Source organism: Alosa alosa, chromosome 4 (genome assembly GCF_017589495.1).
Source record: "Alosa alosa isolate M-15738 ecotype Scorff River chromosome 4, AALO_Geno_1.1, whole genome shotgun sequence".
NCBI classification, from domain to species: Eukaryota; Metazoa; Chordata; class Actinopteri; order Clupeiformes; family Clupeidae; genus Alosa; species Alosa alosa.
In genome coordinates, this window is record NC_063192.1 from 19,269,792 (window position 1) to 19,295,719 (window position 25,928).

The window sequence follows — 25,928 nt, forward strand, 5'->3', positions numbered from 1 at the left end:
ACATTACTGAAATCATGCAAAACTGATTTAAGTACTAAAAGCAACCATACCTGGACAGCGTTGACAAATTTGCCCTCCACTCTGAGTAATCCAGTGCTATGAAATGAGTCATCACAAGACAGATAGGTGAACTGGCTGTCTACGTCTATGGGGACCTTCTCCAGGGTGAACTGTATGGTGGTGTCTTTCAAAATATGGAATGCTAAAAAAAATATCAAGGAATGGAATGTCACCAGTAATGGAATGTCAGGGCTAGGATCAACACAAGTTTAATTAAATATGTGAATTATTTTTTTTAATGCACTGGCAGCCTAGTTTATCCTCTCACAGATGCCCTCAGTGCTAATGCACTATGTGCAATCCTTTGCAAATCAACAATCTGAATGTTAGGTAATCATTAAACAAACTCACCTTTTCCCCTACTTAGTACCTCAAAGAAGTCATGTCGAGTGAACTGGGGCTCATCCTGATTGAGACTTTCGTTATGTGATGGAGAGAAACTAGAGTTGGAGCAGACATCACTTCGCAGTCCCTTTCGTTGCATCAGGTGACAGGTGTTGAGCGAGTACAGCCTGATGTCTTTCACTTCCACTTGTAATCGTTCCCCTTCGGAGTCCTGTCCTGCTATGAAATTCTGGATTGTTATACTCCCAAGATGTCCGACAAGAAGCTCTGAGTGACCAGGTTTTCTGGGAATGGACACAACAGGTGACTCAATGCTGATGTTTAATGTTAGCTTCACCAAAAAAGAATCCAAGCTTGGCTCTTCCTCTGGCAGTGTTAAATCTTCCTCATCATCAAAGGGATCCAGCTGCCAGTTACTCTGACTTTGAGTTCTGGATCTCCTGGATGGGGTTTCAAAGAGAGACACCATTCCAGTATACTCAGCAGTTTTGTTTGCGAGCACCGTGGATACTTTAGAAGCAGCGGTCTTCAGCATAGAGCGGAAGTTGTCCTCCACCTCATTGGCTGATAGACTGAGCTCTTTCAGGAATTTAGCTGAGTGGTTGTAGTGCAAGGAAGCCATCTGGAGCTGTAAGGAGCACTCCCCTTGAGACTTCTCCAGAAGACGGAAATTTAGAGCTTCTGATGGCGCCATTCCTGGATTGGAGAAGAAAGCCATACTCTCGGAAGTAGGAATCTCTTCTACATTCCCAATACTGACCACAAACTGGCCTCTACCACCTTCCTGAGTTAGGTCCACCAATTGAATGCACCCAAGCGAGCCATTGACATCCAATCTGCTTCCCATGGAAACGTTGACTTTAGTTCCATTGATACTGGCAGTTGCTATTTTCATGCCTTTCTTTTCTCCACCCAGAACAGTACCTGTAGAGACTGTCCGTAGCAGCAATAGGTTCAATCGGTGAATCTCCACGGTGAACTCGATGTTTTGCTCATAAGTGGACTGAAAGGTTTCGTCTTGGCCCTCTCCATTAGGCAGTGGTGATATTTGTTGTGTCGAGGGCGAACATGTGCTTTCTTCCTTTGGGAATGACTGCTGGAGGAACTTGAGCAATTCCACCATGGTTTCTGGATTAAGAATGATATCCAAGTTATTCACCTGCATGGAGGTCACCTGAAGGGAGCTGTCCAGGTTCATAGAGGGGCAGTCTGAGCTAACAAACTGGTACTCCAGTTTTATGAGCGCCTCCTGGTCCTTGAAAAAGGAACTCATGGGAGACACTTTCTCAAAAGGCAATCCCGATGACTCCCGATGGAGGTCTGAAGGCTCGGGGGACCTTCCATCAGGAGAGACAGGGGACGTCGGCTGGCTCTCTCGGAGACTACCGGTAGGCACATCAAAACTTAGGTGCTTGTGAGAGGCCACCAAAAGGTCAAAGTCCGACCCATAGGTTTGTAGGGTGTCCACCAGAAGGAGCCCGTGAACCGTGAGGGACACCTCAGCATCGTAAGGCCGTTTTACAAAATGGGCGTTTGTGCCAAAGACTTTCAGCACAGAGATATACCGCCCACCACTCTCAACACCCAGCTGCATATAGTTGATGTTGAACTCTGCTAAAAGCAGCCTGGATTCCACCAATACTTCCCTCGTATGCTGCTCCAGGGTCATTACACTCTGAGTGAGGTTTTTAGCAGACCCCTGCAGTTTCCAGGAGCTGTCCTCCCTCTGAAAGATCTTCTCGTGACGCAGTGTCAAAGGGTCAGGAGACTTGAGGCTCTCTCCCTTGCTGTAGCCCTTCTCCTCCTCGGCTGTCGTGCTGCCCAGGCGAGTCAGGCAGCTCCTCAGTGCGGTCATCTTCTCCAGGTTGATGTGCACCTTGAGGTCGGGGAGGGTCCCTGAGAGAACCGCTCCGGGTAGCTGGGGGTCCGAGGTGTAGCGGAGCCTCTGCTCAAGCTGCAGCAGCACGTTGAACTTCTCCACCACGTGTGTCGGGCCGACTTCGTTCTCCTGCAGGTGCTTCCAGTTGTCCTTGTAGCGGCCCACCATGACCTGAAGGTCTTTGAAGGACAGGGAGTACTTTTCGTACAGTTTCCTGCTGTAGGCCTGGGCAGCTTCGGGTGACGAGAAACTGGGCAGTTCTGGGCTCTTGACGCGGTCTTTGAACTCAGCTTCTGGTTCTGGGGGAGGGGACTCTGGTGGCGTCGCTAGCGGCGTCTGATACTCCTCATCACTCAAGTCATCTCCATCTGACTGTGTAATCTTCACTTTTGGTTTTGAATCCTCTGTTAGGAAGAAGGAGGAACTTAAATAAGAAGCTGAGAAAAGTACATTACAGTCACACAGCATAGCTATTGTCACACAATATGAGTGCTCTCAGTTCTGTAAATTGACCACATACCTTGTGAATTAGTCAGGAGGATGCGACCAAGATCAACAACCACCAACATGGGATCTCCTGACTGAAAGTCATCAGGAAAGATCACTTGTGGGGCACATATATCCAGCTTCATTGTCCATCGTTTGCCGTTCTCCTGTAAAGGCAAGGTCAAACCTTTGAGAGATACAAATAAGCAAAAAGCCCATTTTTCACCTATTCATACTCATTTCACACAAATATTTATGTATAGATCCCTACGTACAATGAACTCGCCGACAAGCAGCTGATCAATAGTCTGCCTGATTTCTGCTTTGGTTTGCATCTTCAGCTTGTTGTACTGCCGTCTGGCAGCCTCTGCTACTCTCAGCTCCAACTCTGACTGGTATCCAAACCCTGAGCCAAAAAAAAAAAACAGTAGCACAATCACTCCCTTGGCCAAGACTAGAAATAGACATCAGGAGTATGGTGCTAATGTAGGATTTAATCATACAGTACCTGAGGTATGTACCCTGCCTTTGTAGAAAAAGTCGGCCACCTTTTTAATGGCCTGGGGGTTATAAATGATGTTTAGAGGGCTGGTGTTGACCTCTAATCGCCGCTCGTATTTACATCTGACGGGGTTGCGTTCATATATCATCTCAAAGACAGGAGCAGCCGAGGACTCCGCGCTGGGAGCTATATGTAACAGCATGAAACAAGATACAATGTGCTTTTTTAAACCACAATGTTCCATTGGTCTAAAATATAGGGCAAACATACAAGCCTGTGACAAAGAGGGTAGACAGCCAAATAAGACATCCCATTAAGACATTGTGTTTGCAGAATCATTTGCCTTCGAAGTCTGCAAAGTCAATACTCTTTCATCATACAATATAGAAGCAACTCCATTTTTTCCTGAAGCACTAACCTGAATCTGTACTTGAAGGCTGTCCAAAAGGTTGATTTATGGCCACAACAACTTTATCCTTGAGGAGAAATAACCATATTTTAAAAACCACAAAAAACGTGTAGAGAAGCCATAACCATTTTTATGGCAGTACAAAAAAGTCCATATGAGGTAGTACACTATTGACTATATCTATATAAAAGACATTCCCTTAAATAATATGAAACAATACTTGCAACTTCTAAGCTCTTACTGTTTTAGGAGAGACAAGGACAGGGAAGATTGTGTCATGGGTGGTCAGGTCTCTCAGAAACAGGCCTCCCAGCTTGACAGTGAGACAGGAGGACTCAGAGCGGGGAAGAGACTCCACACCAATCTTGACACCTGTAAAACCAACACCACAGCTCAAATCCACAACCCTACAAACACAGTAATTACAGACTAAGAACTCTTCTTGTAAGCATAAAAACAGACTCTAATACCTGAAAATTCCAGTTGAATGACACCACTTTCTTTAGATGCCAAAGCGGTCTTTTCTTGATGTAAGAGTGTCACAGAGGCCTTCTCGAGCAAAAAGTCCAGCCGGGCAAAGAGATGATCCCTCCTTGTGAAAGTGTTGAGAGTCTGGGAATCTTCCAATGGGTCAAACAGCTCATCTGGGTCAGCTGCAAAAAAAACAGATATTTTAGTTTCCACACATTCATTCTTGCTTGTGAACATTTTCTTCCATAATTAAAAGTGATGTGGTATAGCTTAGCTTTACATCTATTATTGACAAACAGTAAGCTCAGTGGAATCCCTGAAGATGTGAAATACATTTGACGGCCTTTGGGCTTCCCAAAAAGCTTTCTATGCAGTCATTTATTTATTTATTCATCCACAGCAGGGGTTCAACATTATAAACTGGAAGGCCATCAGCTGTTGGCATCTTTAGCCAAAGTAGTGACAGAACTCCTCCTTAAAATCCTTTCTGAGTTCCACCAAATGAGCTAGACAGACATACTGTAGACCTTATAAATTAACCAGAGCTGCCATTAAACAGGCTGACCTAGTATATCCCATGAGCCAGGGCCTGGCAGAAGGTCATCTGGAGCTATTCCCTGACCGTCTGGCCCGCTTTCTGGGCCCTGCGAGTCTCCGTACCAGCCTCCCCAGCCAGGGAACCAGGACTGCAGGTACTGGATCATCCCAGAGCTCCCACTCTTGGGTATGGAGCCCGTCGGAGATGAGCAACCCGGATCTGAGATGGGCTCTCTTAAACTCTGTTTTGGATGGGGCAGATGAAATGGAGAGGAACAACACAGAATATATTTAATATATAAATCAATACACACCATTTGGGGCAAATTTTCAGATCTACCTAACAATGATCCATATTATCAGTATCAGGCTTGTGGCAATGCAATTGCAGTGGTTGCACGAAAGTAATTTCTGCATATTTTCACATACTATATATATATAACTGAGAATAATGATAACAACACAACTCTTCCCCTTGGAATTATAAGGTTATATCCATATTCTGAGTAGTTCTGAGATATTGTGCTTGAAAGTTTTAGAGTTCCATAGAGTTATACTAATAAGTGGAACAAACCTCTTTAGATATAATGTCCAAAAATGTAACTACAAGAAACACTTCACCTCACCTTCTTAAATGGTCACATAATAAGAATGTCAATAACTCCATTTTGACAAAAATGTCAGATAGAACCTTATAATTCTAAAGGGAACGATTGCTAGAGGTGTAGAAAACCGGACACTCATGTAATACTTGGACAACTGCAGTATTTCAGGACATTCCCTGTGATAGTCGGGCAGTTCTCTCTTTAACATTTGAAAGCTGTCTGTGGCCTTAAGGCCATTTATGCTAATGCTCTTTAAAGTCTTCTTGGCTTGCCTCTGCAATCTCCTCCTGTTTACGGAACCGGTCGTGGACGATCTCTCTCAGGCTCTGCAGCTCCTCCAGGGTCTGCTCCTCCTCCATCCTGTCTAGTTCGTCCTGGACAAAGAGGAAATGAATATGAATAGGGACCCAAAGACATGAAATAATGTTCAACCACATAAAAACATAGTCATTTGCATGCAACATGTTTCTATAAACATGAACAAACATACAATAATAATTTGCACATATGTCTGTAAACCTTGCAAAAACCTTCCATTATTTTGTAACTATTTTAAATAATTGTGTTTCCCATCCACTTTTAAAATGTTGTCTTTTTATTGCTTATTTTGTTTTGGCTTATTTGTACATTTCACTCCAACTATTGTGTACTATTTCTTTTGTTGTAGTTTAATTGTGATTGCAAACTTGGCATCAGTGAAAATGAGGACTACCCTCAATGAACTTCTGAGAATAAATAAAGAATGAATGAATGAATGAATGAATGAATGAATGAATGAATGAATGAATGAATGAAAGAAATAAGGTCTGTTTTTCTATTTTGGTTCTAGAAATGTTAAACCTGTTATTAGACGTGTTAAACCCTACTCCTGAAGGCGAGTGTGTTTGGGAGTGAAGGCTCCTACCTCCTGCTGCGGGCTCAGAGGGAGGCCCTTAAGCCGCTGGACATAAAGAGTAGTGTAGAGTAGGGCATCCCGTGCCCTATGCAGAGCGAAGTTCCAGTTATGGCGCCGTCTCTGCTCCCGGATGGTGCTCAGGTTGGCGTTGATGGCAAACATCCACCACTGTCGGCAGCTGGAGAGACGGATGTTAAAAGCACTTTGGGATGAGGAACAAGACCATTTACTGACATAGTGTAAGTGGTGTCTAAAAGTCTGTCAGTCCTTTACAACAATTCAATACTTTCTGTGATGAGGACAATAATTAGGCTAAGAGCCATCTCAGACTGAGGAGCTGAACTGATGTATCTTTTTGGAATCTCTATTCATATAACAAAATCAACTCACTTTCCTGTGATGGGGACTTTAGGCCTCCATTTGCGAAACAGCATTTCCCTCTCCCTGCGGTCCAGCTCCTTCAAGAAGGCCATGATCTGCTGGTACTGAACCTGTGGTTGTGGAGGACACAATCTCTCAGCACCTTCAGTATTTCTAGTACTATTCAATTCAGAACTAAATCCACCTCATAAGCATTATTCATAACATGATTTAGACATGAATCAATCCCGTCTGTTAGGTGTTGTACCTGGGACAGCTTGAGAGCCAGGGGCTCTAGCTGCACTTGGCCGTGGATGCGAGGGGTGTGGCGGGAGCGGAGCGGTTCTTTGGACGCGTTCCTCCGCAGCAGCACGGAGGCACACACAGGCTCGAAGATGTACTGGTGCTCTCGGCTCTGCATGCATTCGGTCATGGTCTCCTGCGTGGGTGCGAGGAGACAACATGATGGGGGAGGATAGAGGCGACTACCACGATCAGGCCTGATAATGCTGATTTACACAACACTTGAAAGCATATAGACAAAAATGACCAAGAGCACAAATATCAAAACTACAGCTACGTACAAACGTTGGCATGCATATAATCAGAAATAAGAGTTATTTTCAGGGCAGAAAGATATTGTAATACTATAATTATTAAAGCATTATGCTCGGAGAATTACAACACAGTTTCATAATAGGGAAGTACATCTGATCAATAAGTAAAAAAGAAAATAGTATAAATTAGTTTAACTTTACTATAGGGCAATTCCACGCAAAAACTGCCACATCCATAACGCCAACTAAATACCACGGCATTGTGTTGGCATTATGGATGTGACAGTTTGGCGCAGAATTGCCCTATAGTATAGTTACCGGTAGTATAAATGAATAACACTAACCTACAAAAGGGGTAGGCTCTATTTCAGGGGATATATCAAATCCATTCACAAGTCAATCAAGCAAACAGCATGACGACACAAAACAAATCCGTTTCTCCAACTGTACAGATGCATACCTGAATCTCAGTAGTGGGCAGGTCACCTAGCATGGTGCTGCTGGTATCCCAGTAGACGCTGAAGTCCTCGATCTCCAGCTGCTTCTGTCGCATGAGCTTCTGAGCCTGTGGACAGAACAATCTCCATTCACCTCTTCAGGAATACATAACAAATGCTGGTGCTCAAAGATGACTTAAGTTTCAGACTTATGTGCATTATTTCTGAGGCAAGACTGGAGGCTCACCCGTTCTGAGGGTGAATTCTGAGCAGAGACATTCTTGATGCACACTCCAAATGCAAATGGTTTCTCTGGGTTGGAATAGTTATCTTCAAATCTTAGATGAACACCTTCAATGTTTAACTAAAAAGAAACAAAGTTGTCAGCAACACAGAAGAGCAACTTTGGACATGCTACACACTTTCACAATGTACACTGAATATCCCCACTAAGAAGATAAAAAATAAGTGATTTTGCTTTTTAAGACAATTTAAGAAAAGCAGAATTCTTGGCAGTAGACACATAAGGAGTTTCTGGGTCAAGGATCAGCATCCGTGGACTAAAAATGTGTAGCGCTGTGCAGTGGATTCTGTATCATCTGTGTGGGGTCAGTATTTGAGGATTATATCTATCATGTTAATTATTAATTATTTGCCCCAAACTATAAATCCCAAATAAAAAAAACAGTATTTAAGAGATTTATGGAGATCAACTCCAAACAGTAAACACTGCAATACACTAGTGGGTACGTAATCCATCTTGCTGCAAATGCATGGCTTACCTCAATGTTTTCCACTATTCTGGTGACCACCGAGGCAGTGACCGAGTACCAGTATGATTCCCCTTTCTGCTCACACTCGCTCTGCAGTAAAGAACACATTTCAAATAGCCTCAAATGAAATAATGAAACCCGTTTACCAGGTCATGCCACCCCATTTCAATGTAACAGTGTATATATAATAGCAAAACATAATTGGCAAATTCAGGAAAGATGCATTATTATTACAGAGATTCATCATTGTTATTAAAGAGATTCATCATCATTATCATTATCAACAAATGTGGCATGTGGTAGTACTGTGCAATTATGAGTTTGCAGATTTATTGTGACACTTAGCAGTAACACAAATCTCCCCAGACAGAAACATCATGGCTCACTGCCATAGCGCAAACAGCATTTTATGCTTGTGCTTTTCTTCTAATTGACGGGTCGAGCCAGTTTTCCTCCCACCTTCCACTTGTCCTCCAGTGCCTTGAGCAGCTGTTTCTTGCGCTCTCGCTCCGCCTCCTTCTCCTCTTCCTCGTCAAATTCCTGAGGGCGGGCGGGCCCAATAATCAGGTTCAGCTGCGACATGGAGATGACCCATGGCTCACTGTGCGGCCGGTAGAATGGGATCTGCAGGGTGATCTTCCCAATGAAGCCTATAACAAGCACAGAGTCCAGTGATAAATAATATGTCGCATTGAATGCTCTGGTGATAGTCTGTGCTAGAGAGAAGCTAGTCAAATACTGCATGTGAGATAAGGCAAAACAAGAACGTCATATTCTTTTCTTGCCAAACAAGAATGTTTACATTCAACTGTAATGCATCTATGCAGACACTAATTCTCATGACTGAAGTCAACTTATCTTCATGTGGTGACTGCAAAATGAATCATGTAGAGATGCACAAAGTGTAATGAAGCTGTACTGATAACAGCAATTCTATAGTTACAGTTTGAATATTCAGCAGATGAGTTTGTATGGTGTCAATTTTTATGCCTAATATATTGAGAATCAAAACCCAGAATCATTAACTCATTAATTCCAACATATCAATATGCCATAAGGACTACAGAGACAAAGAAGCAGGTGTGCAACCATTGTGGGAAAATAAATCTCACAGACCTGCTTTGACCTCAAAGGGCAAATCAAACTCCCTCAGAGCATCCTTCCGCAAGGGTAGATTTTCCAGCTCCACCGCCCCTGCAAAAAGCAACAACATAGTGAGGGCCGGCCTAGTAACACTGGAGGCTGAAAAAGAACTACTGTCCAAGTCCCATTATTTAGGTACCATACCTTTCAGAAGGGCGATGGAGAGCTGGTCAGTGTTCAAGTTACTGACATATTTGCCAAGGTATGTATTCAGTACCCAGGCAACAAGTCCCTCCAACATTATGAGTTGTTGTTGGAAGGGGAGAGTTAGAGAGTGGAGGGGTCAGCGTTCACACCATGAGTCTGGAGTCTGAGTTGAGCAACACAAACAGCAAACAAGACATTGCTTAGCATTTGTAGATTTCACCTGATCTTTGTAAAGATATCGGACAAACCATAGACAAGTTAATATGCCCGGATTGGCCTGCAGTTCATGTGCACAACAGTAAAATATGAGACGACGCTGGCAACAGACAGGATGCAATGAACACAAACACTTTTGAAGCAAAGTAACAGTTATCGATAGCATTATAGACGTTAGACAAAGCAGTCAATGCCTAGCATGTTCTGTCGTATATGGGTAGGAAAATGACTAAATCACTGATACAAATGAAAGACCAATTTAAGCACATCGGAACATCAAATTAGATACGCGTTGAAGAAGCTTGAATTTGACATACTAAAATGTAGCTAGCTGCACAGCTAAGCTAACATCATGTTACTCGAACTTACCATAGCTTGCCAACAAAATGAGCGTTATGACAATAAGTTTAGCATGTAACTGTGATCAAACCAGCACTGAGTTGCAAAAACGAACCTCATTTCTTGTTAAATATCTCCTTGAAAGGGGAACTAAACGTTGATAGACCACCACTTGACGTGGTGACTTTCAGTTCATAGTAAGCTAGCTATGCTAGTCACTATCTGGTGCAACACCTAGTAACGTTAGCTAAGTTAGCTAAAGAACAACTAGAGCGTGAAATGTGTTGTGTGCCCCAATGTTTCATAACATACTGAAAACTTTCTCATCTCAAATGTAACTTTCCCCCCTTGTAAATTAAAAAACTAAGATGAAAGTCATGTGAGACTAAACAATCGATGAGACAGTTTCGCTTACTGAGATGTCTAACGTTAGGTAGCACTGGGAGAATTGGTCCTGTCATTCTAAAATACTAACAAGGCATTATCAAAATGTGACAACTTACCATTTTGCTGCATATATCAATGTGTCTTTTAGTCGTTCTGATAATCAAATTCCATTTTCAAACACTCCAGCTAACCAGTCTGTTAGCTGACAACTGAAAGTGTCCTTGTCAACAAAATATAAACAGTAACTTCAACTTGGCTTGTTATTCAAAACCTAACATAATAGTTCCCCGGGCTGACACTGGTGTCGGACAGTCCTCCCCATCAGCAGCATCAAAACACAACGATTCAAAAAAACAAAAGTAGTTGTCAAAATGCCATTGTGGTCACTAGAGTGCACAATGCACTGGAGACAAGGTTGTGACTGGGTAGATAGATAACGTCAACATGAGATGCTAGCTAGCTTTTGGCAGCTCTCATGATAGCGCAGCCAGCTATGCTAGCTAGCTGTGTGTACTTCTGTTGTGAAACTCACTGGCGCAGCTAGCTGTGATACTAAACTGACCAGCTCACGATGCATCAAAGTATAGGCTACTGAACAATTTGGTAGTCTTTGCTAAAATACGCCGCAGAGTTGCTATCGCTAAAACTACAAACAAAACAAATAATGTCTCCTGTCAGTATGAGACTGCTTGCTTTCTCTTTCTTCTCCAAAGTCACACAAAAATAATAAGACAACGCTTCCTGATATGACAGCAGTTACAACAGTGTTTTTCCTGTCACGTGACAAAAACATACAGGCAGCAGCCAGCATGAAATTCTGAACACTGCGGACATCTAGCGTCCGGATGTCAGATTGATTCGATTTTATAGGTCCGATTTGGAGCGCCACATCTGCGAGTTCCACACAAAAATACCTTTCCATTTGTTTAGAAAGTTACAAAATTACTCACACAATTGAAAGACACGCCAAAGAGTACTAGCTAGCCTACTAGTTCTGCAATCTCAATATCAATCGCATGGGGGCACATTTGCACACACTGAGAGAGAACAAAGCACCTGACTCAATGTTTGATTGTAAAACAGAAGCTTTACGTGTAACCCTAAATGATCGTGTGACAATTTTTGATTAGGTAAGATACATTTTAAAGCATCGATTTGAACCCGTGTACCAAAGCTGTTTTTGTAATGGTAAAAGGTGTAGAACCTCAAGGTTTAACCACTGACATAGCCTATAGCTTAAAGCTCTGCAGTAGGCATTCATGTCAAAAAAGGATGCAAAAGGCATAAAGGATTAAAGATTATTATTCAGAGGGTTACAACTGCGAAAAAAAAATGAAAGAAAAAAAATCCATGGAAAATATTTGATTCTCTCTCTCTCTCTCTCTCTATGTGTGTGTGTGTGTGTGTGTGTGAGTGTGTGTGGAACATCTGAGAGGATGTCATCAAGCATAGTTTATTTCAATCAGTTGTAGTGTAGGCTGATCTTTCAGTGAAATGAACTTGAGTCTGCTATTGGAGGATGAGCTGCAAATAACATTTCCTTGACATTAATTGCATTAATGAATAACTCTTTACAGAAGAATCACGGGTTCATGTATAGTAAGAGAGATTGATAGCTGCTCATGATTCATAGCTAGAATGGAGTGTACAGTAGCCTACTCATTTACTCATAACGTGCATCAGATGCGTGCAATCACTCTTAACACTGTTTGTTGATTCATTCACTGTAATGACTCGGACTACTGGCCTTGATATGATCTGAAACTCTCATCTCTAATTACAGGACTGACTGATCCCCACAAGTTCATCAGCTCTTTCAAATGCACTGGATGGATGCAGTAATCCACACAGACCCCACTAAGTAATCCCTGGTCCATGCAGGCCTGCCACAGGGTAAAAAGGGCTGGTGAACTCTCTCCTCACGCATGCACACTCTCCTGGCTACCAGACAATAGGTCTGTCTATGCCGGCCACATCTTTGGGAGTTAAACTCCCAGCTCTACAGTGGGGCACATGGAGCAGCGCAGCACATTTCCATAATCTGGCCAGATGTGGATGTCCACACCCCCCTGGCTGGTTTTATGCCATGCCATAATCCAGAGCATGTCTACAGTGGCAAAGACAGCCATCTGTTCCAGCTCACAGCTCCACAAACCTCCACATCTGCTCTCATCACAATGGATGTGGGGGGTTGTTGTGTTGTGTTGTGTTTCTCTCTCTCTCTCTCTCTCTCTCTCTCTCTCTCTCTCTCTCTCACACACACACACACACAGTTCTCTCTCTTTCATTCTCTCATGATATCACTAAATGTGACATTACAATATTATATCATGCGGTGTCTCACATTTGTCAGCTGCATAAAAGTGCTCTCACACAAACTAGTACAGAGGCTGTTCTAGAGAACAAAATGGGATGTCATTTGAGCCAAGTAATTACAGCCTCCAGTGGAAGGGTACACAGTCTTCAGTATCAGTGTAAATAAAGCAGCATTGGTTGCAGAAACAGTATAGAGATGTGCTTGGAGCAGGTTGTGTAGCCAGGTTTCGCTCTCATGCTTGAAAGCGTAAATTGTTAACGAGTGGGATCGTATGTCATTGTAGTGGGATTGAATGTTAACCTGGAATGTGGGTTAAACACAGATGATCCGAAATGGATGATGCTGTAGTGGTCAGGCATGGGATGGCAGTTTTTATACTAATTACTAATCGTTGCTCTCTTTTTTTTTTTGTAGATGGAAGAAGTAGGAGTCGCACAATTATTTATGTTGGTGAACTTTGTCAAGGTTTAGCTTGCCCTCCATCTCTTTTAATGCCAATGTCCTCCCTTCCAACTTAGTCAGTCTTGCTACATCTAAATTATACTCAGGTGTGAGTCTTGTGACATCTAAACTAAAAATAGAGCATAACTGTGACAAAATGATAAAGTATGCATTTGCGCTTGCATTTCTATTCACTCTTTTTCACACTAAAAAATAAGACCCTCTACAAAGCACTCTATTTCAGGGCTTAACAGCCCCTGTTTACTGCAAATTTCTTTGATCTGTAGATGAGGTTGACAGTAGGTCAGAGACTTGCTAGCATGGAATAAAATCCAAGAGCTTGAACACACAGAACAGAACACACACAAATCTGCATTTTAGTAATCAAAAATAATGCATAAAATAATTCTAATTCAATTTGCACCAATTTTGAATGTGAAATGTATTGCATATCTAAACATGGATGACAAGATGGCAAACAGTGCACGTGAGAAAACGGGCAGAGTGTGTAACAGAAAGAAGGCGATATAGAGAAAGAGAGAGAAAGAGAGGAAGTGAGAGAAAGATATGAAAGAGAGTGAGGGAGAGAAAGAGAGTGAGGGAGAGAAAGAGTGAGGGAGAGAAAGAGAGTAGTGACATGGCAAATCCAAAAGCCTCTCTTCCTCAGCGCTGTCTCTGCTTCCAACACAATTGGCCCACAGCCACGTTACCATGGTAACAATACGAATTCAGGGGATGCTGGAGAATCCTCATCCCCCCTCCCCTTTTTTCCCTTTCCCTGTCACCTCTCATACTCTTCCACAGACGATGAGAAAACACGATACACAAATAGTGGTAACATCTCTCCCTTTTCTGTGTGTCTTTCTCGTTTTGAAGGCGCGTTTTCTCCTATGCTGACAACAGAGGATACACTGATGCACTGTTTGCTTGTTTGTTGCATGATGCCCGGGAGGAGCAACTGTATGCTGTCAGGTTGCTTTATAAACACACGAGTCACTGTTGCTCAGTCAGGGACATCCCCCATCCTCGACACTCTCAACGCTGAGCAAAACACAGCAAGCCTTTTAACGGCAGAGAGCTAAGAGGAAAACAGCTCCGTCACTCACAAACCGTATCTCCCAATTTGGTTGTTTGCTGTTAGATTAATAAATATAATAGGTAATACTGTGTAGTCACAGGTCAAGGCTATACTTTCACATGAAAAATGTGTGGACAGGTCAGTCTTTCAGTTGATGTTTGATTTTATCACTGTTGATTGGCACAGGTTAAATGATCTGCTTTAAAATATGATGGTGTTGAATGTTTGACCTGTTGACATGATTTTTACATCAATGTCTATGAAGCATGACAATGTGTTCATTTGAAACCTTTTGCTAAACAAAACTAGTCAAAATTGCATTATCACAGTATTTTGTGTAGTCATAACCACCTTTTAGCATTTTCCTGAGAGATTAAGCTGCAACAAACTGTTTTATGATACAGAGTGAAAAAATTACTTCTGTCAAGTTGCTATGTTCTTTTATTCATAGTAATTATTTATTATTGATGTATCAAAAATATAAACAACATGGAATCAATACCATAAGAACAATGAAATTATACACTCAAGTCAAGACTGTACATATACAATTTATTCTCTCTTTTTCTTCTTTTCTTTGCTGTGTGGACAGAGAAGATTTTCTCTGGAATAGTAGCCTCTCGGTTGGAAAATAGGACATTTTAATATTCATCACAACTGTAGCATATGAATGTTTCAATTATTCATTAATGAATAATAGCTGATTATTCCACATTAGTAATGGTGATGGTATTGCATATCATATTTAAATTGTTGTGCAAACATGACAATCAGACAATCCAGGCCAGACAATCAGGAAACCATACAGTCAAAAATGACTACATTACAACAAGTGGGCCAGAACTCTGAAACCAACTTGCACTGTTCTTGTGAGAGTGGAAGAAATTATTTGCTACATATAGTCTATTTTCAAACATTTTTGCATGAAATATTACAAAAGGTGCCCAGTTTCTAGACAATGGCCTGGGCAGACATTCAGTTAGGAAAATAAGAGCTCTTATAAAGTGAATGTTGCATTAGCTTTTCTTTGCTAATGTTTATGTTAATGTTTATTTAAAGAAATAGTGTCCTCTAGATTTGGATTCAGACATAAGAAATCTCTCTGTTATGCTTTTGGAGCATTCGTGTAGTTAGGCCGACACATGGCGACCCTCAAAGTGTTCAGTTGTGCTGTCCAAACCTCCACAAAAAATCACTGTTAAACAAACAAATACATACATTTACATATATTTGAATTAAGTCATTAATCTGGCCTCACAATAATTGGATTGACCTAAAATGTGATTTCAAACTTGTATCTCAATGTGTTTCTCTCTCAATTCTCTAATGGTATTTTCCAAAACCAAATTTGTAAACATAAACACAACATATGTCCAGAACATGACGGATATCTCAAAATATAAATTTTGTAATACAAATGCTAATAAGACATTTGGACACATATAGATATGTTTCAAACAGGCATAAACCTTTGAATTATCAATTTGTCATTTCATAAAAAAAAAAATATTTGTATTGTTGTGCCAGCAGAAACAAGCTGTTGGTCCGCTAATAATGAAGCTTCAGATTGCCAAGTCAAATCTTTCATTTTGTTACTCAGCACAGTTCAGCTTTCCACATCCTTTTTTCAGTTTTACACATAATAAAAAACAAACCTTAATGAGACACGCACATATTCAAAATGAAATGAGCTAAACCTAAACAAATGCCCTTAGCAGGGATGGAACAGATATGGCTCTCACCTTGCATAGCTCTCTTGTGTCAGGACCAGACCTGTTTCAGCAACCATCTAGGTCTAAGGTATGTATGCCCATGGTTTAGCCAATCAGGTCATGATACATGCTGAAGATGTTTTCTGATTTGCACCACATTGAAACAGTGGCAACAGTGTGTTCAATTAAGAATGATGTGCTTGTAAAGTATGTCCAGTTGGACTGTGGACAGAATCTGTCCCTGATCTCTCCCTTGTCCACCCAATGAATGTAAAAAACAAATGCGCCATGCTCTTCAACTTGGCCATGCTGGTCAAATTGGAGCCATGCGTCTGCACAGTAAGTGCTTTTTGCACCAGTACATATAGGAACCAGACTTGACCTTATTTGGTCACCTTATTTTAGTTCCTTCAGGTGTTTCCACATTTGACTGAGCATAGGCCTATGCTGTCCACAGATTTTTTTTACAGTCATTGCGTACATCAGATTAGAACTAGAGCTATCAAAGAATTGGCCTCTAATTGTATGGAGATAAGTAGTAATGTCAGCTGTTAGCCTACTACAGTAGATGCTATCTTTGGTGGTGTAACCGTGTCAGGGACTTCTGTCGTCTGTTGTATCTTGTGCATGTATTGTAAAGTGCTTGTGGCGGAATTTGGAAAACCTCTATGACATTGAATACATCTGATCTCCCTCATCAGTATTCACGTGCTTCGCTCTCTGATTGTGCGAAAGATAGGGACTCCAAATGCTCCGTGTTTCAAACAGTTTTAGTCTTAAGGCTTGGTTCAAATGAGTGGATCGTCAGTCTAGCCGTCAGACCCTTAAAACTTTTTTGCATCAGTCAAACTTTCATTCATACAGTCTGTAGAGTCTCACGTTAAATTACCTTTACTATTGGATAATTTGACCTTGGACGTAGACAAGCAGCATGGGAAGTATGTGGTGTTCATGTTTCGGACCTTTTTTCCAGCCCGCCTCACTGTGAGCCTCCAAGCAGAGGTGCAGCATGGGTAGCCGAGTGTTTGTTGGGGTAAGATCAAAGTGTGGATTGTCTTCAGTTCTCCTTCTCTCTCTCTCAATCTCTCTCTCCCTCTCCTCACTCCTCCACGTCTACCTTGTCTGACTTGGTGAACTTGATCCAACGCTGGAAGCAGTGGACAGTGCAGGCCAGGAAGAAGCTGGCCATGATGGCCGCCACCGAGACACAAATCCCGGAGAAGATGACGATGAGATAGTCTGTGACGGTGAGGATTCCGCGGCACTCCCGGAAGCTGTCCTCCGAGAGCATGCTGAGAGGCACCTGGCGCCCATCCACCGGTAAGGAGCACTCCATCCCCTCCAGGCCTACAGTGGGAAGACACAGGTCAACTTCATAACATTGATATCAGATATCAACAACAACAACAAAACACTGCTACACTGTTACATTGCTTCAATGCAGGGATGGATTACTGCACGGGCCTGCCGGGCCCATGCCCAGGGGCCCAAGGGGTCAGAGGGCCCTGAAGCCCAAGCCATTGCATGGAATCATTGCCTCAATATCAACAAATCAGGATGTAGGCTATGCATCTGATTGAATTAAAGTATTGACCATCCCCAAAATGCAAAAAAAAAAATGCAAATGCAGAATACAGGAAATCACATCAAACAAATGAAAAATCCCCCCCCCCCCACACACACACACATACACATATGCAACAATTAGTGGGGGGCCCTTACTACATCTGGGCCCAGGGGCCCGAAAGTTCATAATCCGTCCATGCTTCAATGCTATAGAGTTTATACAGTGATACACAATGATGTAGTGATACAATGATCAGTGATACTCAAGCTGAGTTTCACATTTGAAATTACAGTATTTTTTTAGGAATACTACTTTAACAAGCAATACCGAGGTCAGCTTAGATGACAGAAACATGAATAGGGTGTGTGATTCAGTGCATCCAGCACATGCACAAAAAATAGTTTAAAAATGATGCCATTTTCTGATCAACCTCATCTCAATGTGAAGACTATGGTCTGTGTGATGGGACACATTGTTTGGATACATTTAAATGTGTAAATAATGTACTGTAGATAGCCTATTCATTTCAGTGCATTTGCAGTCTCTCTCAGCAGGGCAACTTACAACAAACACAGTCAGATACAGTAACATTAAACAAGCATTAGCCTAAGTGGAAAATGGTTGATGTTCGCTGTATGCACAATCAAGAATCATACATTATGTTCATACCAAATTTCTCTTGTTCAGACGCATCTTTTCAACTTATCAAGTAATTTATCATTTGAGGTAATAAGCAACTGATGAATATCCTCATCCATTTCTGTCAAGGCAACCGCCACATGGTAGTGTGTGTGTGTGTGTGTGTGTGTGTGTGTGTGTGTGTGTGTTAGTGTTAGAGGGAGAGAGAGAGAGAGAGAGAGAGAGAGAGAGACACAGAGAGAGATGAGGGCAAGGTCATTAACTTGGTATGTCACTGTCCACTCCATGCCATCTCTTTTACCAACACCATGGGTACTTGTTTATGCCCCCCAGTCCCTCTTGCTATATGTTGGCACTGAATTCTGTGGTGGCCCCAGCATACTTGATGCCCTCGGTAGACGCAATGCCCCTCCGTTTACAATCCACAAACCCCTTTAGCATGAGCAATGGCCTGGGTCACTTATGGAAATGTACTGATCCAATCTGACTAAGATCTGATAAAGATGTCATGAAAGCTTGGCTGTATTTGCCTTGCCCTTTTTAGGATTTTCTCCCTTATGTTTGTTCAAAGGCAACATGACTAAATGGCCACAGATGGATTGTGCCTAGCTGCTCATTTGTCCTGTAGAAGCAGCTGCCTTCCTCAAAAGTCCTTTGAAATAGTGTGGATGTTGCTAGTCCAAATGAGTCTTGTGGTATACGAAAAGGTCAGTTGTCACTTTAGTCTCACAGGAGTGTCCTGTTTCTGAAACATCTTCATCCTCATGCATTCCAGATACTGTATGTTTTATGTCCCGCAGTGCTTCAGTGCCAAATGCAGTGTACTGTAGCTAATACAGGCTGCATTAATGAACCAAAAAGGGGAAGAAATGTACTGTAGGTACACACACACGCATTGTTGTGTTAAAGGTTCAGAGGTTTTCCAAGGGCAAAAGAAAACATGGCACATCAGGTGCTAACTGTAGTCTCCAGGGGACTGAAGCTTAACACTGGAGCCCCAGGTAGCAGTGCCGTGGCCTGTCCCATCTGTTCTGTACCTTCACCTTTTGGTTGAATATGCTTGAGATATTAAAATACTGTATGTACAAGCCTCTTAACGGTGACAGGTTTCCTGTCCAAGGTTGGCTGTCATCTGCTTTGCATTGCAGCAAATAGAGATTTGTGTTTCAAAATCAGTGTGATGACTCCTGTACTATTATTATTATTATTATTATTTTTTCTTTTTTTTTAGTATTTGGACAAAAGCACAATAATAACAATATTGCGATAGCTTATGCTAATGCTGAGCTCTGTGGAAGAGAATGTGACAGATGTACAAAAGGATCTGCACTGGCACTCAATTACTTGATTGAAATATGCCAAAGTACACCGTGTACGGAGTACAATAAACTCTTACGGACCTGATTTAATAAAGTTTGGCATGCACAAAAACATGTGCAAAAACATGTGCAAAGTTTATGCTTTCCAGAAATGTTGTGCAAGTTATTATACTAACTACTAGGTGAGCTGGGGATTATATCTTAAAATGAGAGTCATAATATTTATCTCCATTTTGTAATTGAGTCATATGGGACATATTTTTCCTTTTAATATCTTTTTTTACATAAGAAAATCTTTTGTATATTTAGATATTTATTTCTTGTGTCATCAAGGCAAACATAAAACTGTGTAGGCATATCAATAATAAAGTGTTGCTTGTAGAAGAAGCCAGTTAGAATATACTGCAATGTCAAGAATAAGTTATTGGTACAGTACATGATTCAGAATGTCATACAAATCAGAGGAATACTTGTGATTTTATAAAGCAAAATTTCATTTCACACGTTAACATGGCCCAGCAAATGGTGTGATGGACATGGAGTAAAGAATGATGGAGAGTTAAGAACATAATATATATATATATGGTTAAGAATGAGAGGCTTTTATATTTCCAGATCAGGCCCCTGGTGACAATGTGCACATCTTTCCATGTCCTCTTAGAACAGGGCCACACTTGCATGGTATGAGCCGATAAAATGTTTTTTCCTCTGGTGATGAGTTTAGAGAGATTTACTGGCCTGAATCAGTATCGTGTGATGCTCTGACACAGAGTGCCAGAAAGCCTACTCAATCAGATCCTTAAAACGAAAAAAGAGTTAGGCTAAAAGAGTTAGGCTACTGCTTCTACTGCTTCTGTGAATTCTTTGGAGACCCGCACAACATCACTTGACATTACATACAGTACATTCATGACATTACAGTACATAAAACAACAACGTTTGAATAGTGTAGAGAAGTTGTGCATTTGTTGCATTTGATTTTCTGAGAGTGATGCACCTGCCCATGTTTATTTTTCTGTTTTAATAGTCAGTTACTTGTCTACAGTAGTTTTTTTCTACTTCAACTTCTCAGTATTTCTTGTGGAATAGCTTTATTCAGTATACAAACCCCATAGAAAGAATTCTATGACAACAACTAGTATTGTTGTTGTTGTTGTTATTGCAGGTGTATTTATAAGATCATAGAATGTTAAAATTCTACTGATGTTTTGTTGCTCTGTTCTTGTTGAGGATGTTAATATTCCTGAAATCAAGCATGCCTCAGATGGTGCTGGTGATCTGGAACGGGGCCAACAGCACATTGCTGAAGCTTGGTTAGAGATGTAACACGGGGCGCTGAACATTCATGCGATTTGACATGTCTATTGCGAGGTCAGGTGAAACACAAAACTACTGTGAGCGAACTTTTCAGATCACTGTTCAAGGCCTGCCTGAAAACATGCCTGCTTGTCTGACCTCTAACAAAATACTATATGGCCTTTACAAACTGGACTAAGCTCCTTTTTGTGATCCCACTGCAAAGCTTATTCTTAGGAAGTGCAAGTGTTTGTGCCCAAACCTATCAAAGCCTATAAACAGTGATTCTGTACTGACAGAAAGAGAGCTCTTTGTTGGACTCTGTGCTGCCCACTGGCAATGGTGGGTCTAGTCTCGCAGTATCTAGGCCTGGGCATCATTTAGAGACCAAAAATTATATAACGCCAGCAGAGAAGTGGGCTGGGATTGTCTCCAATTTGTGCCTGTGCTCTTTGAGCCAAACAATCATTTGTGAGTTTTTTTCCCCTTCTCCTCCCCCATTTGGTCTCCGCCTTGGTTTTCACGGAAGCCGAATTTAATCTGCTTTTACCAGAGCGTGGTCATCGGACACCAGATGACAGATTTAAAGGGGAACATCCCCGACGTGATAACAGTCTTCCACTGACAGACGCAGCTGTAGCGACGCCGGGTGCTCATTAATCACCCTCGGACAGAACAAACTCTGTAGCCAGCCGAAGAATTTCTTTGCAACACAATGGAAGCGCACACTTTTGTTTTTTTTGTTTTTTTTTCAAACACTACCTCTGCCAGTACAAGGGACACCTTGCTCAAGATTCAGTGGGCTTTGCATATTAGTTTTCTAAGATTGTATGATGTGGCTGTGTGGGCATCTCTTGAATATTCATGAAATGAGACACTCTCTCGTCTTTCACACGCCTGGAAGTGCATTGAGGTCAGGAGTCAGTCACAGTGCTATCTAATTCACAGCTCTCTGTAGGTTGGTTGCACAACGAGAGGTGTGTGTTGTTGTCCTGTTTGTCTGTTATATCTCCATTAGTCCCATGTTTGTTTGCCCTGGAACAAGCCTCTGATTAATCTCTAATGGCTTTAATAGTGTCACATTATCTATAATGATTATTTAAAAAAGAAGAAGAAATGAAAACAATACAGGAAAGAGTCCCCTGTGAAATGTTTGCTCTCTCACTGTGCTGTCATTGGCAAACATCAGTTGACATCACTATCAGCCAAACGCAGGGCTGTGATTGGCCGGATGAGTCACTCAGACCAGAAGGGGTTTTCCACATGCGAGGGGACTCGGCGACCTCAGCCTCCTTTGTTGTCAGAGTCACGTGGACGTCCCCCCAGCTCAGCACGGTCAGGCCAGTCGCTTGCACCATGCCAGAAAACCAAAGTGCTTTACACTGGAACTACATCAAAGCCCCCCCAAAAAAGCACAAAAGCAAAGCATTGCTGGAAGACCATGGCGTGTTTCTTTTTGTTGCTGTTGTTCTCTCGCCTCATGAATTCAGCCGGGCACACAAATGTACCATGGGGACATTGAATGGCCGCCTGCAAAACACCTCAGAACAAAGCCGTGTGTCCTGTAAAGGCCTGCTGGTTCTCACCTTTTAGGGATGTTGAAACCCCTGTAGTGGCAACACGCGGTCCTGACACTCAGTAGGTGTGTTGTCGGCGGTGTCCTATTTGGTGTCACATTTAATTATACATGTGCGGATGCTCATCATTAGTCCAAGTGCACTGGAGAGAACAAAGTAACTACACTCTAGAATTTCCAATCCATCCAAGGCCACTAACTTGTTCCAGAATGCATCCCTGCATTCATTTACACATGACAATGAAACTGTCAAATCAATAGTGATTCCAAATGGTCGAGAAAATAATACTTCTATGAGACTATATGTTGGTCGGTGTGCAACTGCCAGAGTGTAAAGTTAAAAGACTCGATAGATTTCACAAGTGACAACACAAGGGACAAGAATAATTCTCACTGCATTAGTTGTATTATATGTGTTGTTGAATCTACCTCCTTACCATCTTCTGAATTCTCATTTTTACTCAATTCTAAATCTCTCATGTTTTATTTATTGTTTTGTTTGTTTATTTGTTTGTATTATTACTTCTTTTTTCTCTATTGTTAAATGCTCCAAATGTAAAGCATTTTGAGCTTCATTCTGTGTATGAAATGTGCTATACAAATAAAGCGTATTATTATTATTATTATTATTATTATTATTCCTATGTAATAATACATTTTTTAAACGTAAGCTACATGTTAAATCATCCTGGTGAAATGCCACATTCTAGTGCTCCTCTCCGCACTCTTCCCCACATGTGCTCTCTTTGTCTTGTCAGCCTCAGCCAGTGCACAACAGAGCACAGCGCACGCTCACATTTATTTTCACGGCCAGGTGAGCATTTGTGCATCCCGGGCCGCCAGTGTCCATATCGTGCATGTGATTGAGACAATCCCAGCCCAGCATCTGTGTCTGCTTCACGCCTATGCATCGTGACTTCACACTCTGGAGTGTGCGCTGGGTGTGAGCAGTTTCCATGGCATCCACTTATGGGATATGTCTGCTTGTTCACGCTTTCTAATTTCCACTGTTGTGTGCCAGGATGGAGGAGAGAGGGAGGTTTATGAGGTGCTCTTCAGTCTGTTGCGGCTGGAATGAGGTAGAAACTTGACACGGTTGTAAAGCACAGAAGCAGAGAATTGGATGGAATCTGGCTGCAGGAGCCTCTATTTAATCCAATCATTCATATTCATATTTTGTGGTCCTTACATGGTCTCAGATTAGTTACTGTATTAAAGTGACAGATGATAACGTGTCATTGCAAACCGATTGCAAGTGCAAGTCTATTGAATCTGAGATAACGTGTTTGGGAATGAAAGCCCAGTCATTGTTTTCTTTGGTCATCTGAGCTAAATTATGTCTTCAGAAAGTCAACCTGTGTATCAAACCCTTGATTGGATTATTCAGCATTTCAATTCACTAGTAACATCAAATTGGTGATAGAATTATGCTAAAACAGTCTGCAATAACAACACCACAGTAGAAGAGTGTTTAGAGATTCTACTTCTCTGTAACATTCTGGTGTGGCAGTAAGGCATAACAAAGTCTAGTAGGAATATAAGAGGAAAACAATAAATTGGTCACCTCTTCAAAATATAGGACAGACCATTCTATTTAAGGACAGGCTTTCTTTGCTTGCTCACAAAGAGATCATCTTGTTGTTTACAAAGCCAACTAATACGCTGTTGAGGACAGAGTTAATAATTGATATGATTTGTGATGTGATGCAAGGATTGGTTGACAAAATTGAGACACAATACCTGTGGGCATAATGCTAATGAATTATGCATGTGTAAACAAATTTGGCCAAATTGTTGGGTGCTCCTGCTGAGTGGTGTCCTCAGTGAGGAAAGAGGAATTAATTAAACCTTCCTCCAGACACAACAGCACTGAGCCAAACTACACAATATCATTTCCAAGATGTTTTTTTTCTAGGAGTGTTTCTGATTTATGAAACCTCCCCTGTTCTACTTGTTTGTATATTATCCAGTCTCTGGCATTCAATGAGAAATATTTCATGGTATGCCCCGGAGGGCATCTCTGTGTTAGCAGATGTCACGTTATGTTAAATGTGCTAAAAAGGTGCGTGCCTTCTTTTATGTGTTCCCCAGCTCCCTCTCTCTTTCTTAATCATTCCTAGATGGACACATTGGAAGATGGCTCTCCAGAGGAAGTTCCAAGTGACTTTAGAGACCATCCATCTGGGTCTCCTGAGTGCATCACTCGACTATTGACGTGCAACTATCACGCATGTTTGAGGCAGGCGATCACATGGTGGTGGGCTTGATGTATTTGCATTATCTGTGTTATTACAGTACAGTATGTACGGAATCCCAGGGGCAGAATGCACGCAGAACAGAACACAGCATGAAAAAAAAAACAGGCTTAAGCGGCTTACCAGTTGGGAGCTTGTGCTGGTTCTCCATGAGCCATAGGAAGAGTTTGGCAAAGTTGCAATTGCACACCCAGGGGTTGCCCTCCAGGCGGAGCGCCCGCAGGGACGGCAGCTGGCTCAGCACCTCGACGTCCAGCCCCGACAGCGCGTTCCTCTCCAGCTCCAGCTCCCGCAGCGAGGTCAGGCCCGAGAAGGCGTCCGCGCTGACCGCGCTCAGGTACGGGTTGTTCCCCAGACGCAGCTTGATGAGGCTGCGCGAGTCCCGGAAGGTCCCCGAGGGGATCTCCGTCAGGTTGTTGCTGCCCAGGTCCAGGAAGACGAGGCGGGACGAGGTGCTCAGCGTCCCCGGCTCTACCCGGGAGAGGGAGTTGTTCCGCAGGTCCAGGTAGACCAGGTCGCTGTAGAGCACCAGGAAGTCCGAGGGGATCCAGGGGATCCAGTTGTCCGAGAGCAGCAGCCGTCGGACGTCCAGCGGGATGGACTCGGGCAGGCGGGTCAGTCCTTGGCCCGTGCAGTCCACGGTATGGTGGTCCGGGCAGAGGCAGCTGGGTGGGCAGCTATTACCACAAGACACCAAGGCGAGCAAGGAGGAGAGCAAGGCAAGGAGAGGCTGCAGCCAGTGGACACATGACAACATTGTCAAGAGGTGAGAGGTGATGGGGAAGAATGGGAGGGTTTACTGAGGAGGCAACGGGGGCAAGGTGAGGGGGGCAAGAGACAGGGGCTGGGGGGTCAGAGGGAAGGAGGTCAGGAGAGGGGGAGGAGGAGGAGGAGAAGGAGGGAGAGGGAGGGGGGAGCAAAACGGAAGGAAAAACGGAATCAATGTCCCCGCGAAGGCATCTTTGTTCTCTCCGATGGAAATCTGACAGAGCTCGGGCGGCGAGCAGGACCGGAGACGCCGTTGAGTGCCGTTTTCCAGGAGATCATGTAGCAGGCGGTGTGGATCAAGTAGCAGCCCGTTGGCTCTGAGCGAGTAAGAGGAGGAGAGACCGAGATTGAGGGAGCGAGAGCGAGTGAGTGAGAGAGAGAGAGAGAGAGAGAGAGAGAGACGCTAAGGGGG

General features: G+C 42.6%; 2 protein-coding genes across 3 annotated transcripts in view; both read right to left on the bottom strand.

Moving 5' to 3' along the window:
* Positions 1-11,308, bottom strand: part of vps13d (vacuolar protein sorting 13 homolog D) — a 62,124-nt gene extending 50,816 nt beyond the window's left edge. The window contains 20 exon segments of the mRNA XM_048240308.1: positions 51-202; positions 412-2,688; positions 2,805-2,937; positions 3,046-3,176; positions 3,279-3,458; positions 3,691-3,748; positions 3,923-4,053; positions 4,152-4,334; positions 4,718-4,931; positions 5,567-5,668; positions 6,199-6,367; positions 6,580-6,680; positions 6,818-6,988; positions 7,567-7,671; positions 7,791-7,907; positions 8,326-8,406; positions 8,776-8,966; positions 9,433-9,510; positions 9,604-9,769; positions 10,665-11,308. Coding sequence (XP_048096265.1) covers positions 51-202; positions 412-2,688; positions 2,805-2,937; positions 3,046-3,176; positions 3,279-3,458; positions 3,691-3,748; positions 3,923-4,053; positions 4,152-4,334; positions 4,718-4,931; positions 5,567-5,668; positions 6,199-6,367; positions 6,580-6,680; positions 6,818-6,988; positions 7,567-7,671; positions 7,791-7,907; positions 8,326-8,406; positions 8,776-8,966; positions 9,433-9,510; positions 9,604-9,700 — 4,671 coding nt within the window. The 5' untranslated portion in view covers positions 9,701-9,769; positions 10,665-11,308.
* Positions 11,309-14,858: 3,550 nt separating this feature from the next.
* On the bottom strand, positions 14,859-25,505 carry lrrc38a (leucine rich repeat containing 38a). Of its 2 annotated transcripts, XR_007193286.1 has the most exons (3): positions 24,872-25,505; positions 16,986-17,443; positions 14,859-15,579 (listed from the first exon to the last, which is right to left on the bottom strand). XR_007193286.1 is itself a non-coding variant. In XM_048240305.1 (2 exons), the coding sequence occupies exons 1-2, from the start codon at positions 25,503-25,505 to the stop codon at positions 17,196-17,198; spliced, it is 882 nt and encodes a 293-aa protein (XP_048096262.1). In that variant the 3' UTR covers positions 14,859-17,195. The 2 variants fall into 2 exon arrangements, 1 of the variants encoding a protein (XP_048096262.1); XM_048240305.1 differs by having other exon boundaries at positions 14,859-17,443.
* Between the last annotated feature and the right edge of the window lie 423 nt (positions 25,506-25,928).

What these genes read in the sequence shown, in the direction of transcription:
- lrrc38a (XM_048240305.1), bottom strand. Translation starts at nt 25,505, where the DNA reads ATGTTGTCATGTGTCCACTGGCTGCAGCCTCTCCTTGCCTTGCTCTCC. An exon ending in CCAGCACAAGCTCCCAACTG is followed by an intron (nt 17,444 to 24,871) that starts GTAAGCCGCTTA and finishes TTCCCACTGTAG; the next exon opens with GCCTGGAGGGGATGGAGTGC.